Here is a 13,954-nt window from a genome sequence, read left to right on the forward strand (position 1 = left end):
AAGTCACCCTTAAAAACTCACGAGAACCCAAAAGAGAGCCAGGCTGTGTGTGCTTCAGCATTGGTGCTCTGTGGCAGTGCTGCACAGCTGCACAGCTGTTGTGCATGCATTGGGGAGCACTCAGGTTTTGGAGGGGAAAATGTGCCTCCAGCTGGCTTGTTTTAGAAATGGGGAAGCACCCTGGGACTCTCTGAGAAGCCACTTGCCTGCCAGCCTTTGGGAATGAAGGAAGTCCTGCAGCTCTCACAGTACAAAGTACTGCTCTGGAAGCTGGTGCCACATGGGTTAAGCCACAAAACTGTGCACAGTATACAAATGAACAAGCCCCCTTTCCAGTGCTTTGAAAATGGTTTGGCAGTGCACATCCTGCACAGTATCTGTCTAGTGGTGAGAAATGGTGCTTGCTATTGCAGACTTGCTTAGTGATTTCAAGACTTGCTTAGTGACTACAGCACCACCTTCCTTGGCCCTTTTACTTAAGGAATAGTTCTGTCCTGGGGTTTATTGAATTCCTGTCTGTTCCAAAATTGCGGTGGATAAGCCTTTCTATCAGAGACATTTTTTTAACCAAAAAAAAAAATGAACAGTTTCATTTTCAACCTAGTGCTGTGAACATTCTATACTAGCACAATAGAAACAGAACAGAAGATCAGTAGCTGAAGGGTGATGCAGGAGCTGGAAGGAGAACTTGAAGGTGGGAATCTTATCAACTGGTTCTGTCATGGAAGCAAATGGCACATGCCTAACACACATGGCATGAGCAGAGAAGCCATGGTCATGGTTATCACCCCTTTATTCACCTTGTTTCATTCTGTCCCCTCATTACTCTCAAGGGGATTAGTTGGCACTACTGAGTGCAGAGTATTCTGGACAAGGGGCTTACTTGTACTCAAATGCCTAAGAAAGAAGCAGGCAGCTTGACCTTCAGAACTCTATTCTTCCAAATATGATGTCCTGGTTTAGGGCACCCCAGGCCATATGATCCATAATTTTTGAGTATTTTAGACGTGCAGAATAGAAGAACTGTGGTGCATTAGAAGGTATGTTTTAGGTGGAAAATTGTCAAAGACACCAGTGCCCCTGACACATCTACTACTTGTGGGCTTCCAGTAGCAGGTAAGCACATCTGTGCTTTTGGAAAATGATTCTGTTGTTAGTAGAACTGACCTAAATACTCATGAGAAGAAATTGACTCTCCAATGTTGACCTGTTGCAAATTGTGATCACCTCAACAAGTCTTAACATATCAACATATGCATCTCTGGAGACATGAATTATTTATACAAGTGTTCAAAAGGTCTGAAAAGCAATTTTCTTTTGGGCATGTGTGACTGGCCACATGAATGACATGGTATTCTCTCATCCCTGGTTGTGTTAGCATTTTAATTGCTTATTCCATCTGATGCTAATTGTGATTCTTGATGAGGTCTCAGGGGTAGTACTAAATCCATTCTCACTGAGAACATTTATACCTACAAAACTTCATTTATGTGAAAGCTTGTGAAAAGAGAGGTACAAACCAGTAAAGTGTCAGTCTAATTTCATTATTTGGGCTGATATATGCTAGCTGGTAAATGCTTACCTACTTTCATCATCTTCTGTCATGACTGAGCTGGGGACTTCAAATCAACTACCTCCCAACAAATAAACTATGTATGTGTTCAATATGAATGCAACTTCACTATTGTCACACATTTTGGTTGCTGTACACATTTTGGTTGCTGTGGTATTGTATATATATCTGTTTCCTCTGCTAATCAGATGGAAAAGTGACTGAGGAGAAGTGTTATGCACTATATTTTGAAAATCAAGTCTTGACTCATTCTCCAAATGCATCCATTACACACCTTAAAAAGTTTAAGCCAGAAGATGAGCCAAGCAGCAGCAAGGAAGAAAAAGGTTTTGTGCCAAAAATAGGCAAGGGACTGCAAAGCCCAAGTATGTGAAGACAACCATGCATCTTAACAAGATACTGTAAAGTGGTGGATTGTGACACTTGGACTGAGTTTTGAACAAGCAGAAAGGGACTGGGGGGATCAGTAGCGAGATGGGAAACACTGAAACGGGAAGCTACATGGCCAGCATAATAAAGATTATTTTAAAAAGCCTTACAGGCATTTCTCTAACAGCTACCATCATAAAATAAAGAGACAACAAAAATTTGTAAATGCATGCTGTGTTCCTATGCTCATGGAAGACAGTGACAAAGCTCTCATTAACCTTGGAGCTGAAGGATCAAGTTATTTCCTTTTATAACCTCCAAATGATTTGGTAACAGCAATTGATCAATCCTGCCAGAACCACGTGGGACAGATGTCAATCTAGATGTTAGAGAAGAATGTGCTACGGTGAAGTAATTAATCCAGGTTCAGCAGTGCTTGGGCACTGAAGATGGACAGTGCTTGACTGCTGTCCTCTGAGCTAATCTTCAAAAAATACCCTCCTCCTTTCCTTGTCAAGAGATTTTGAAAGGCATCTTACAAACTTGGATCAACCAGTATTGTGAATGAAACTCATTTTGGCTTGTGTATTACAGAAATACATTTAGTATGTTCAGTGTGCAAGCTCACTGAACCCATAGTTTTTGAACAACTTGCTCCTGTTTTGCCCAACCTGTGAATGTGGTTCAATTCTCAGCTATCATCTAGCCAACCCTTTCCCTCCAGTAACTTACAACTTTCAATTTCTAGTGTGCAGTTTTGTTCATCCAGAGGATATCTGCGTAGATCCATCATGCAAGCAGCTGTTGTTGTGATCCTGTAAGAGGAGGGTGAAAAAACTTAATAAGACTTGAAACAACATTTTACTTGTTTGAGATGGCAAGATTTTCTATAATGGATTTTGTGTTTGTTTAAATACAGAATGGTATCTACTTGGATTCCTGGCGCATGCAGACTTTATACAGCTTGTAAAGCATGATTAATTTATGCAGCACAGCACACTGGTTACAGGATAAAGCACAAAACTATATGCTGAACATTGTAGAGAGGATTTTGACTCAAAAGTTTATGTGTAAAAGTGTACAGTGTTTTGAAGGACATTCAGTGAGATTTCTACTTGGACATTTTTTCTTAAATGTTCTTAATTGAGAAATCTTCAAATTGTTTAGCAAATTGTTTTATTTTTATCTCATATTGCTGATATCTTTCTTTTTCCATTTCATTGTCACTTACTGCTGTTTTGTCTGATAGATAGGTGTATTTTCATCCATGCTGTGGAGTACCTGATAATACTTCATTCATTATTTTTATGCTTTCATAATCAGTTTATCATTAGCTATGATAATTGTATATCACTTCTTAAATATGGCATGAGGCAATCAAACACTAGTGAAATATAACATCATACAGTGGTTACTTCATGAACACTGAGAGTAACTATGATTGCAGGCTGGATATTTCAGATCCTTAGTTCTTCTATAGGGCATGTGAGTTGATATTTGGTCCCTAAAGATATTCTCCATAGCCTAAGACTTTTTGCAAGGCAGTTCTCTCCCTTGTTAGATCATAAATCACAAGAACATCTAAAAAAATATTTGCTGATAAGTCTGTGACTGTGTGGGAGGAAGGTTAAATGACTTCATGAGGATGGGGATCAAATTTTAAAGCTCCCTTTGAGAAAGACAATTAGATCAGTGTTTTCAAACTCACAAAAGTGAGTTATCACCTTCATTTGCCCCCCCCCCCTTTTTTTTTTTTTTTTTTTTTTTTTTTTTTTTTGTGATAGATGGGCTCTTAAATGCTTATAAACTTTTGAAGTTGCAAACGGGCAAACTTGACTTCTACTTTTATTGGTCTCTCTCCTTCTCTCTCCAAAGATTTATACCAGATAAAGGCAGATAACCTCTTTTCTTGATGTGGATTTGGTCCTGTTGTTCCAGTTCCATGTTAATGAACACCAGAGGAGCACATTTTGAGATTTTACTTTTGATGTGCTGAAAGTCAAGCACAATTACATGCTGTATTGGGGTGATAATCCTTGCTGTCACTGAACTGTCAGAAATTAAAAAGGAAAAAAAATGCCACATGCTTTATTACTGTGACATACTTCAACATTTCTTAACTCTACAAAATTCATAAGAACCAGTCCATGAAACTACTCTGGACCATGAAAATGGTACATTTATACTTTTTTTCAGGCTGACTTTGTCACATTAAATAGAAATGCATGTGCCTTCACATGCATTTGCCATAGAAATGCATTTGCCATAAAAAAAGGTCTTCAGCTGCAGTAGGACCTTATTTAGATTATCCATATATCAATTACACCTTACTGAGAGGCACTGAGAAGACACTCATTTGTCAGACACCTGCTTAATAACGCTTAAGCTCCCGCATAACAATATACTAACATTAGTCACAGTTAAATGCTTTTAATGAAGGTTCCATAGGGAAATGTTTTGTTCCCAATTAATAAATTGGCCTTTATGGTAATTTAGTTGACCTGTATCACCAGAGGGTTTTCTGAACAGAGTGCTACTGTGGTGAGGCAGCACTCCCCTGCCACCTCCTCAGGCTGCTCTGTGATCTCAGGGACTCCCACTAGACTTGGCTTTTGGGCAATGAGTTGAGTGCTGATGTACCTTGACCATGCCACAAATTCTTGCATGGCTAAGGTGGGGGTGGCACTCTCTGTACCAGCTGCCTCCCCAAAGAAGGGTACAAGAGATACTCAGTCATCCTCTGACACCCTTGAACATTATTTACCTGGACTGTAGCCCGAGTGGAGCCGTCCCGTCGTTTTTAAGAACTCCAGTAATTACCAGCTTGGATTGCAGCCAGGATAGAAACTCACTAATGACTAAAGCCAAGCATTTTGTGACCCTCTAAGCAGCTCTTCTGGACTGCAGTGGATGCACCTCTCTCTTAGAGGGACACCTCTCAGAGCTTTGCTATACTTGCTGGACTGAAAACTCATGGTGGGACCCACACTGACACCCACACTCCCTCTCAAGGCTCAAGAAGTCTCACCCACAGAGAAATGACAAGCTATTTAATATGAGTATTTCATTGGATTTGAGGGTAATTTTTAACAGATATATCTTTGTAAATTTATTTAGACACAGAGATTGTGTCTGTAGATGTTTGTGTGTGTGAAGGGATTGAAACACACTATAGCAAGTATAGCATGAATGTTGCCATCTTGAATCTATAATGAGTCGTGCACCCTCTTCTGCACCCTTACACTTTTTTCTTCCTGATCTCTGTGCAAATTCTAAACTGATTCTAATCCAATTTTCATAGGTATGCTTCATCTTTGAAGTAAGTAACAGAGTAAACCCTTCCATAGCACTTTGTGAAGTTGTACAAATTTACATGAAACCTTCTTTTGCTAATATATTTGACAATGGTTTTTGACTCATCCTAAGCACTCATTTGTGATAACCAGTTTGAATGACCAGTTATTCCTAATGGCTGGGTATCTGTACTACTGACTTCTGCAGCTCTGCATATTTTACATGTTACATAAGCAACAGCAATTAGCTATTCTTTACATCATCAATGCAAATTGATAGTGAAGTAGTAATTAATATAATTGTTTGTATCTGAAATTTAAATGTTCTACACAATCTTTCCCCCTGACATTGTAATTCTGACAACTGTACTGTCTTCTCCACCAGCCTGCCAACACAATATGGTTCCTCCTAAAGCTGGAGGTGCTTAAAATTTATTGAGAATCTTATGTTTCCATGAAAATAATTACATGTAATTAAAGGAGTGCTTCAGGATTCAGAAACCTTCATTACCTGTAGTTCATAAATCTGCCTTTCAAGCATGTTTCTCACTCTTGATAGAGCTCAGCTGTGTAAAATTGCTAATGGCATTATGCTCTGGATAACCACAAAACTTATTTAAGCAGATAAATTAAACCCAGATGAAATCATAGTAATTGTTGTCTTGGTGAAAATAAAATCAAGTATTTTATTATAAATAGAGTAAATAAATCCCAGACCTGTTAGTGGTTGTACTCCCTCTGGGTGGAGGAAGTAACTGATGGCTTGCACATGCACCAGAAGCTTAAAAATAAAGACATTCAAATGCAGAATACAGGGGTGTAATGGCAGGAAGGAGATTGCAAAAATCTGAACATAGGGCAAAGCTCCAATAAATCTGTGTTCAAGAGGATTAGACCTGAAAGGCCCTCGGCACAAGTTTGTGGCAATGGTAGAATAACATGAGGCTCTGTACATGTTTAAGTGGAGGATTAATCCTACACTTGAAGCAGAACTATTTATATCTCAAAGTAGGATGTGTTTCTTCCAGGCTTTCAGTTCTTGAAATACATTTTAAGTTCAGGTGTTGGGGCTAATTTATTTTGTTTGTACATTGTCTTTTATTCTACTGTCTTTACATTCTTTAGAATCATTTGGCTACAAATGTTAAAAATGGGATTATGCAAAGAAGACAAGCAGTTAGGTGGAGATATTTCATTATGCTACTTAATTTCACTCATGTCAGTACTCAGACATTCTGAGATGGAATGAAGTCTGAACTGCCAACAGGCAAGATAAATAGTATTTGCATAAATGCAAAATCAACTGATTTAAATTTTTGAAATTGTGTCTTGGGGTTCAAGTTATTTCATCCTCTGCTTAGCTTTTACTTTGATGCCTTACTCTCTGAATATCTTATACTTACTGTATAGCCAAGTTATTTTTTGCTAAATATAAGATTAAATTAAAAAAAAACAAACCACTGATGCCCAGTATTTGCAAAACTGACTTCCACTAAATAATACTGTCAGAGATTTCCCTGCAGAGCAGCAGGGTTTGTAGAAACAAATGTTAAAGCTTAGTATTTTGAGTTAAATCATCAATGAGCAGTTAAAATAAATTCAGAATGAACACAGGAAGTAGATTTATGGTTCAGTACTTAGATAATTTCCTCAATGTGCTGTCAAAAAGCTGATCCTCAATTCTTGGACAAGAAATAGATGCAATATTTAAGACAGCAATAATAATTAAATGTGAAGATGATGAGAGCTAAACAATGCAAATTCTATTGTGAAATGTTTCCTTCATTTGGAGGTCAGGTATCAAATTTTAATATGTTTGTTCTTTTTCTGCCAGTCAACAGAGCATAAATTATAAATGTACATGAGGATATGAACTGGGATGGACAAATTTTTTTTTCCTTAAAAGCTAAATGAAATCTTCAAATCAAATTAAGAAGAAACATGCTTCTCTTAACCACTGTAGGTGCTAGGTGCTAGGGCTCTAGTACATGCTGGAAGTAGACTTTCATATTCCAGGAAAAAAATTGCTTTTATTAAATCAGTGTTATTTAACTTTACTGGTATCAGGGAACTTAGTCCCCGAGGAACATCAGAACCCAGATCCATATCCCTGGTGTAGCTAGTTTAATTTTTCTGAAACTGGAAGAATCTTGATGTTTGAGTGGGGATGTCTTGTAAGGAGAGTTATTGAAGGAATAGAAGAAGGCAGAAATAAAAATATATGCAATCTGCAATTTTTTTCTCTGTCCAAGCCATGTACAAGGTTTACAGTTCTCATACCTGCTGACACCACACATTTCCAAGCACAGCCTGAGTGCTTGACCCTGGGAGAAATGTCATCTCTGCACCTGGAAATGTGTCCAACTTCTACTGCCTGGAGCAGCCTACTTGTAGGGTGCACATTGAACATCAGCATTATTGGTTTGGTACTGGGTATTTGATATAATGTTGTGTGCACTTGGGAAATCTGTATTCAACAGCCTGTGTGTTGCTTGTCTGGCCACATTCCAATAAAGTCTATTAAATTCTATTAAAAAAAGGAGTTATGAGTATTAGTAAAATTGGCAAGGGCTAAAAGATGATTAAATAGTAATGCTTTCACAGATCTCATTAGAAGCTGAGAAAAAATTTGCAATATTAGATCCTTAGTTTTAGATATGAGTACATTAGCATGTGAAAACTTTTCTTTTTTTTTTTTCAATTAGAAAATGATTATATTTTAGCTAATTTTCCCAGTAGGACATATATTTGTGGCTCTAGGGTGACAAGCTGTCAACTTCTAGGTCACAGCTGCAGACCGCATACTTTGAGATAAACTCAAGTTTACAAAGAAAGCTTTTGTATGATTTAGCTTAAAAAGTACAACACACATTTTCTTTTGATCTTGCTCAGAGAAATAGTACAGTTGAATAATCATGACAACATAAAAAGGACCTTGAGGGAAACGTGTAAAGAGAAACACACAGCTCAAAGACCTTTATAATATTGGGTAAAGTGACCTGTTATACTTAAGTTGCACAAAGATTAGGCAGGGAAAAATGCGTCAGACTATGGGCTTTCTACTGTATTTTATCAACACCCTGAACTTGTCAGTGTTTGCTTGATTTGCCACTCCTTCATCTTTGTCCCTTTAGTTGCCCACATTGGACCTTAAATGAAATGTGAGCAGCTCAGCAATACCATCAGTTGCCTCAGGTATGAAGGACTTGAGCTACTATAGCTGCAGCCAGAAAGGGACACATGGTAAAATCTTGCAATGCCTTTCAAGGGCTGAAACATTGCTTTTAAGGTAAAATGAGCTGCAGTGTTCAGTGACAACACCACCCAAAAAAACCACAACAAACTACTGAAAAAAACTAGAAGAATAAATAACTAATAGTAGCACTGACAGTGCTCTAGCTAGTAATGGTCATGGATTTGTGCTGAGACCTGGAGCAATCATTCTGGGTTTGTCTTTCCCTGTGTAACTAGTAACATTCCTGAGAGTGAATAGACTTGTCAGATGTAGAGGAGGAATACTGGGTTTTCTCTGAAGTGTAAATACAAATGTCTGTTTTCAAGCCAAAGACAGGCATAAAAAGTTAATCTGCAGGATGTCAAATCAATCAACTGCATTGGCTCAAAATAAGAATTTTAAAAAAACAACTTAATGAAAACATGACTGCCCTTATTGCTCTTTGCATTCTGATATGCTCTCCCCAAAAGCTACTGAGCTGTCTGCCTGGGCTGCCATGTTGTCCTGTTGGTCCTCTGAGACACTCCTTATCCCATTCTTATTTCCCCCTGGTTATATCAACTCAACAGCAGCCAAGACAAATGAAGCAGAATTTGCCTGAACTGAGTGTTCTTGAATCTGTTCATCAGTTGGGCTCTGTGTTGGGCCCTAAAGATAGTTAAATAGCACCATATCCGAGGGGAGTAATGATGATGATGAACTGATGAAGGCAGTGCTCCCACATAATGAATTTTGTTATTTCCATGTCAGTGGGAATATTCACCACCAGTGAATTGCTGGTAAACTGCCTGAGCTTTGTCTGAAACAGAAGTCCTGGAAGAGTCAAAATTCTATTCTTAAAGAATGTTCCCTGTCTGTCTCAGCAGCAGAGCCTAATGCTGAGGTATCCATTCAGTCTCAGTCAGGGGCAAGCCACAGAGCACAGTGTGACACCCACTGAGGAGAGAAAGAATGGTTTGTGACTGTGTCTTCACATGCCCAAACAGTTACTGAGTCTAATGCAGGATGTGCTGATTGGAGTAAGCATGTGCCTGGTCTTGTTGTTGTGGTCATTTCACTCTGCTTCAATAAGTACTCTTTAACATGACCCAGGCACTAGTTTATCACACCTGTTATGTCCCTACAAAGCTATGCAATGGTCAAATGCCCTTCTGCCAGACTGAACTTACTATGAATTTGAAACTTATCATTCATTTGCTGTTTATTCTTCCCGTCCCCCTTACATGTTGTATTTTCTCGCTTTTTTTTTTTTTTTTTTGTTGGTTGGTTTTTGATTTTTTGAGATTTTTTTGTTTGTCTGTTTGTTTGAATAATGAAGGGTTGTTTACTGGAAAAGGTCACTGCTGATCTTCCTTTAAGTACTCCAGGTCCAGAAATCTCTTGCAGAACTTGGGGTATATGTATTTTGTGGTGAAGGCTTTCAGATGCATCACACTGTGATAATGGTATTGTGATCTATAGGACAATACTGCCTAAGAACTGCCTGCGGCAAGTGATGTCTTCAAGCAGAATTCTCTGTTCCTTACTCTGATTTTTATTGTAAAATGTAAGCTGGTGGTATCATTCCCACCTTTAATCTCACTTCTGAATGCAAATAAGTATTATCAAGTGTGTTAGGCAGGTGCTACTGGATGCTTATGGGAACACTGTGCTTTTGTGTTTTATGTCCTGCTTGGCAGTGGTTTAAAAAGATTTGCTGCTGGAGCTGTAGGTCACTTTTTTCCCCTGTATTTTTTCACAGAAAACATTGACTTCTATAGTCAGTGCAAAGTAGGAGTGTATCAAAGGTTACATAATTTTCAATTAGAGCGCTGGGGGCATGAAAGTATTTTGGGGAAGGGGACATTACATTTCAGTTGTCTTGGGAGATTCACTTTGCCACTCCAAGTAATTGTCAGTAAATTAATAATTTTTTTGCTTACACCCTTAGTGAATAGTCTTTCAGCTGCCAGAACTCTGCTTCAGCTACGTAGTTACACAGTTAAATAGCTGCTTAGGACTATCATGAATAGGGATGGGGTGGGGAAATTACCCGAAATTCAGACAAGCTGACTTGCTGGCTTCTGCCTTTTCCAAGGGAAGAACCTGAAGCTCCAGCAGAGCAGTGGCAATAGGAGGCAATGGGAAAGGGAGAGCTCGTACATAGAGGAGATAAGGAGAGAGGTGGTAAGATAAAAGGTCTGTAAGAAAACATGTTGCTCTGACTGAATTAGAACCTCCTAAAATCAAACCCCTAAGCCAGATATGTACTTTTTAAAGATAATGTAAGACCATTATTCTGTTCAATGTAGTGCATCAGAAATAGTTCAGAGTAGAGTGAAGATGAGTGGTGGAAGGATGAAGATGTTTGTAAATATCAAGAATAATAATAAAAAAATCACTACAATTTTACAGTGTAAAACCTTTTAAACATTAAAAAAAGCTGTGCACTTGATGCTTCTAAGCCAAATTTCTGTGCAATGAGGATTTTTACTGTACAGCCATAAACCCATGAAAATAAATTTTACAATATAAATCCCAAGAGGCCTATAACCACACCGGGGCAACCAAGATACTTCAATAAAAAGTTCCTTAGATTTGGAGCTGAAATTTACTGCAAATAGTAATTTAGTTTGACAGTGCAACTATGTTGCAAGATAAAAAGAAAAAGACCAAGCTATAAGGGAAGTGCTTAGCATAAAGGAAGGTTCAAGAGAGAAATAAAGTCAGATGACTGTTTTTCAATCTGGTTTGAATTAAAAAAAAAAAAAAAGTTGATAAATCTGTAACTTTTTCAATGTCTGTATGCAAACCTTCTAAAAGTGACTAAATGCCAGAAAGGTGCAGATTATATCCATTGACAAAACCACCCTGCTCAGGGGAGAATACAAGTCTGCTAGATGGCAGCAGTGATGTTAGTGTCATCTGGTATGGTCACCTTTTGGTTTGGTTGTTGTGTTGTTGTTTATTTCAAAATAAAACCAAATTAGACACCAGCATACACCTGCTCTCTTTGGCAGGAGCAGAAACAAGGCAGTATCTTCCACATGCATTCTGGTTTGGAAGGCTTCAGGATGTGCTTGGGCAAAACAGCTGGTGGTTTCAGGTTTGTTTTTTTGATATTGTTTCACGCTTGGTTTTGTTTGGTTGGGTGGTTTTGGTTTGTTTGGGTTTTTTCTTTTGTTTTGTGTTTTTTTTGGGGAGGGGGGGAAGGGGGGAAGAGATGCTTTTTTCCTCGTGTCTTGAGTAATCTCAGAGCAGCAAGCCTGAGAGTTCAAGGAGCATTTGGACAGTACTCTCAGGCACAGGGTGTGATTTTTGGGGCTGTCCTGTGCAGGGCCAGGAGTTGGACTTTGATGATCATTGTGGGTCCCTTCCAACTCAGAATGTTCTGTGATTCTGTGATCTTTGATATTCTGCAGGCTCAGACTCTGCAGGCTTTTGTTCTCTCCTAGCAACACATCTGCATTTGATTTCTACAAGTAGTTGATGTGTAATTCCTCACAGTCAGTATCTTTTGCTGTGCCTGTCTCTTCTATCTTTAGCTTTAAGAGCACAATACAATAGGCTCTTTCTAATGCTCTGTGCCTTTATTTATGCAATATTTACAAGGACAGAATCCATAAAAATCTCCTTAGTAGACAGAGATGCTCTTTGCCATAATGTTAAAGTACTGAATTAAGACTGAAGCTTATAAAACAGACCAACTTTTCTGCTTATGTTGTCTGAGTAGTTAAGGAGAATTTTTAGATAAAAACCAGGTTGTTTATGGTGCTAAATTCTCTCTTTGTGTTGCTTCATCATAACCTTTCTGTGTTGCATGGCTTCTTGAGTCCCAAGAGGTAGTTGGGTAATTTTACTTTTTTTTTTCTTTTTTTTATCCTTCTCACAGGACAAGAGGATAATACAGTGTGGCATTGCTACTTGACTACTGTCTCATATCTCTGTTGAATCTCATACCTCAGAAGTTCTTCCCTGAACTGTTTTGATGCTGTAAGTCACAATAAATTACATGGGCATTCTTTCATTAAGATAAACTAATAAAAATGTAAAAAAAGTATGAAAGGCATTGTGTCAGCCTGTAGGGTTTTGAAACTCTCATCCCTATACTTTCCATCTTGTATATTTTTTACTACTATTCTCAAGTCTAGTAACTAAATAATATATTACTGCTAAGGTTTAGTGTCCAGTGGTTTCACAGGATGATTTCTTTTCCTTCAATGAAGACCTTATTTTTGTATCCAAGGATGGAGTTTGAAACCTTTATAGGAGAAGGGTTTAAAAATGGGTTTGGAAATGTTGCGTTTTAAAATTCATATATTGCATCTTCTACTAGTTTCATACATTCTTCCTGCATCTAATTTAAAGATGCTTTGGAAGGGAAAATATTTACATATACATTTTACTTATTGTTACCTTTACACAGAGTAAGTGCATACCTGGCATGCTGAGGAGAACTGAGATAAGTTTTTTCCTTTGATCTTTAAACTCCTCTTGCTATGGCCACGACTTTCTCTTTGAGTATGCTAATAGCTCTTCAATTTATCAAATAATTTGCTTATACTGATAAAATTTCCTACAGGTGACTGAGTATAGCAGAAGATTGAGCTATTCCCTGTGAAAGCAAAAAGTCCTGAACAGCACTGTGCAGTATTCAGGCAGATTTACTTATAATCTTGTGAGCATGCAGCCTTTGATTTTTTCTTAAGAAAATGCTTTGATATTTTCACTGGCATCTTAAACATAAGCCTGACATTTTGCCATTAGGAAGTCATAGAAAAAAGGAATTAAAAATGGAATAAAAGATCACTAGTGAGTGAAAGCTCATACATATATATCAAACAGCCATCACCTCAATGCTCGCAAAAGATAGAAACTTCCTTTGCCATTGAGAAAACTTTTCCAGCTTATAGGGAAACCTACAAAATATCCTCAAAGATTAATCTGGGAAGTAAGCTTTATGTCTGTATCATCCACAGCCACAAGAGTGAAATTATATGGGTACAAAATACTTGTGGAAGAGGCTGCTGTTTATAACCCAGGCAGTTTAATTACACAGAGCTCTGAATGGCTGTACCTGCAGAATGGAGGAGGCAGTGACTACAGGATGGGTTGAAATATTTTAGATGAGCTTTTCAGGAAAGAAAATGCTGATGATCTGTGAGTTACAGCAATTGTTCTAACACGTACTTAGCCTGAAATTTGTTGGGCTAGACAAAATTAGTTTTGGTATTTTACTCTTGCAGTCCTGAAATGTCTGCATTTTCAGGCTTTTTTTTTTTTTTTTTTTTTTTTTGGGTTCATGTGTTATCAAATGGAATATAGCTAATTCTGTTTATATGTTCTTTAATGATAACCACACAGATCACCCATCAGTTTGAATTCCTTATATTCAGCAGATAGGCTGCCCATTTGAATCATCAACACGAATTCTGAGAATAAGGGATATTTTAAAGTATTTTGAGCATTTAACTAATACTAAGCATATGCATCTGCTATGCAGAG

General features: G+C 37.9%; 1 protein-coding gene across 2 annotated transcripts in view; it reads right to left on the bottom strand.

Moving 5' to 3' along the window:
• The window catches only part of GABRB1 (gamma-aminobutyric acid type A receptor subunit beta1), a 111,740-nt gene that overhangs the window by 27,853 nt on the left and 69,933 nt on the right, over positions 1-13,954 (bottom strand). For both annotated transcript variants that reach the window (XR_010027843.1, XM_063157340.1), the window contains exon 4: positions 2,675-2,757. Coding sequence is in view for 1 of the 2 variants with exons in the window: in XM_063157340.1 (XP_063013410.1) it covers positions 2,675-2,757 (83 nt within the window). In the remaining variant the exon portion in view is untranslated. The remainder of the gene's footprint in view (positions 1-2,674; positions 2,758-13,954) is intronic.

This window comes from Melospiza melodia, chromosome 5, assembly GCF_035770615.1.
Source record: "Melospiza melodia melodia isolate bMelMel2 chromosome 5, bMelMel2.pri, whole genome shotgun sequence".
Taxonomy (NCBI): domain Eukaryota; kingdom Metazoa; phylum Chordata; class Aves; order Passeriformes; family Passerellidae; genus Melospiza; species Melospiza melodia.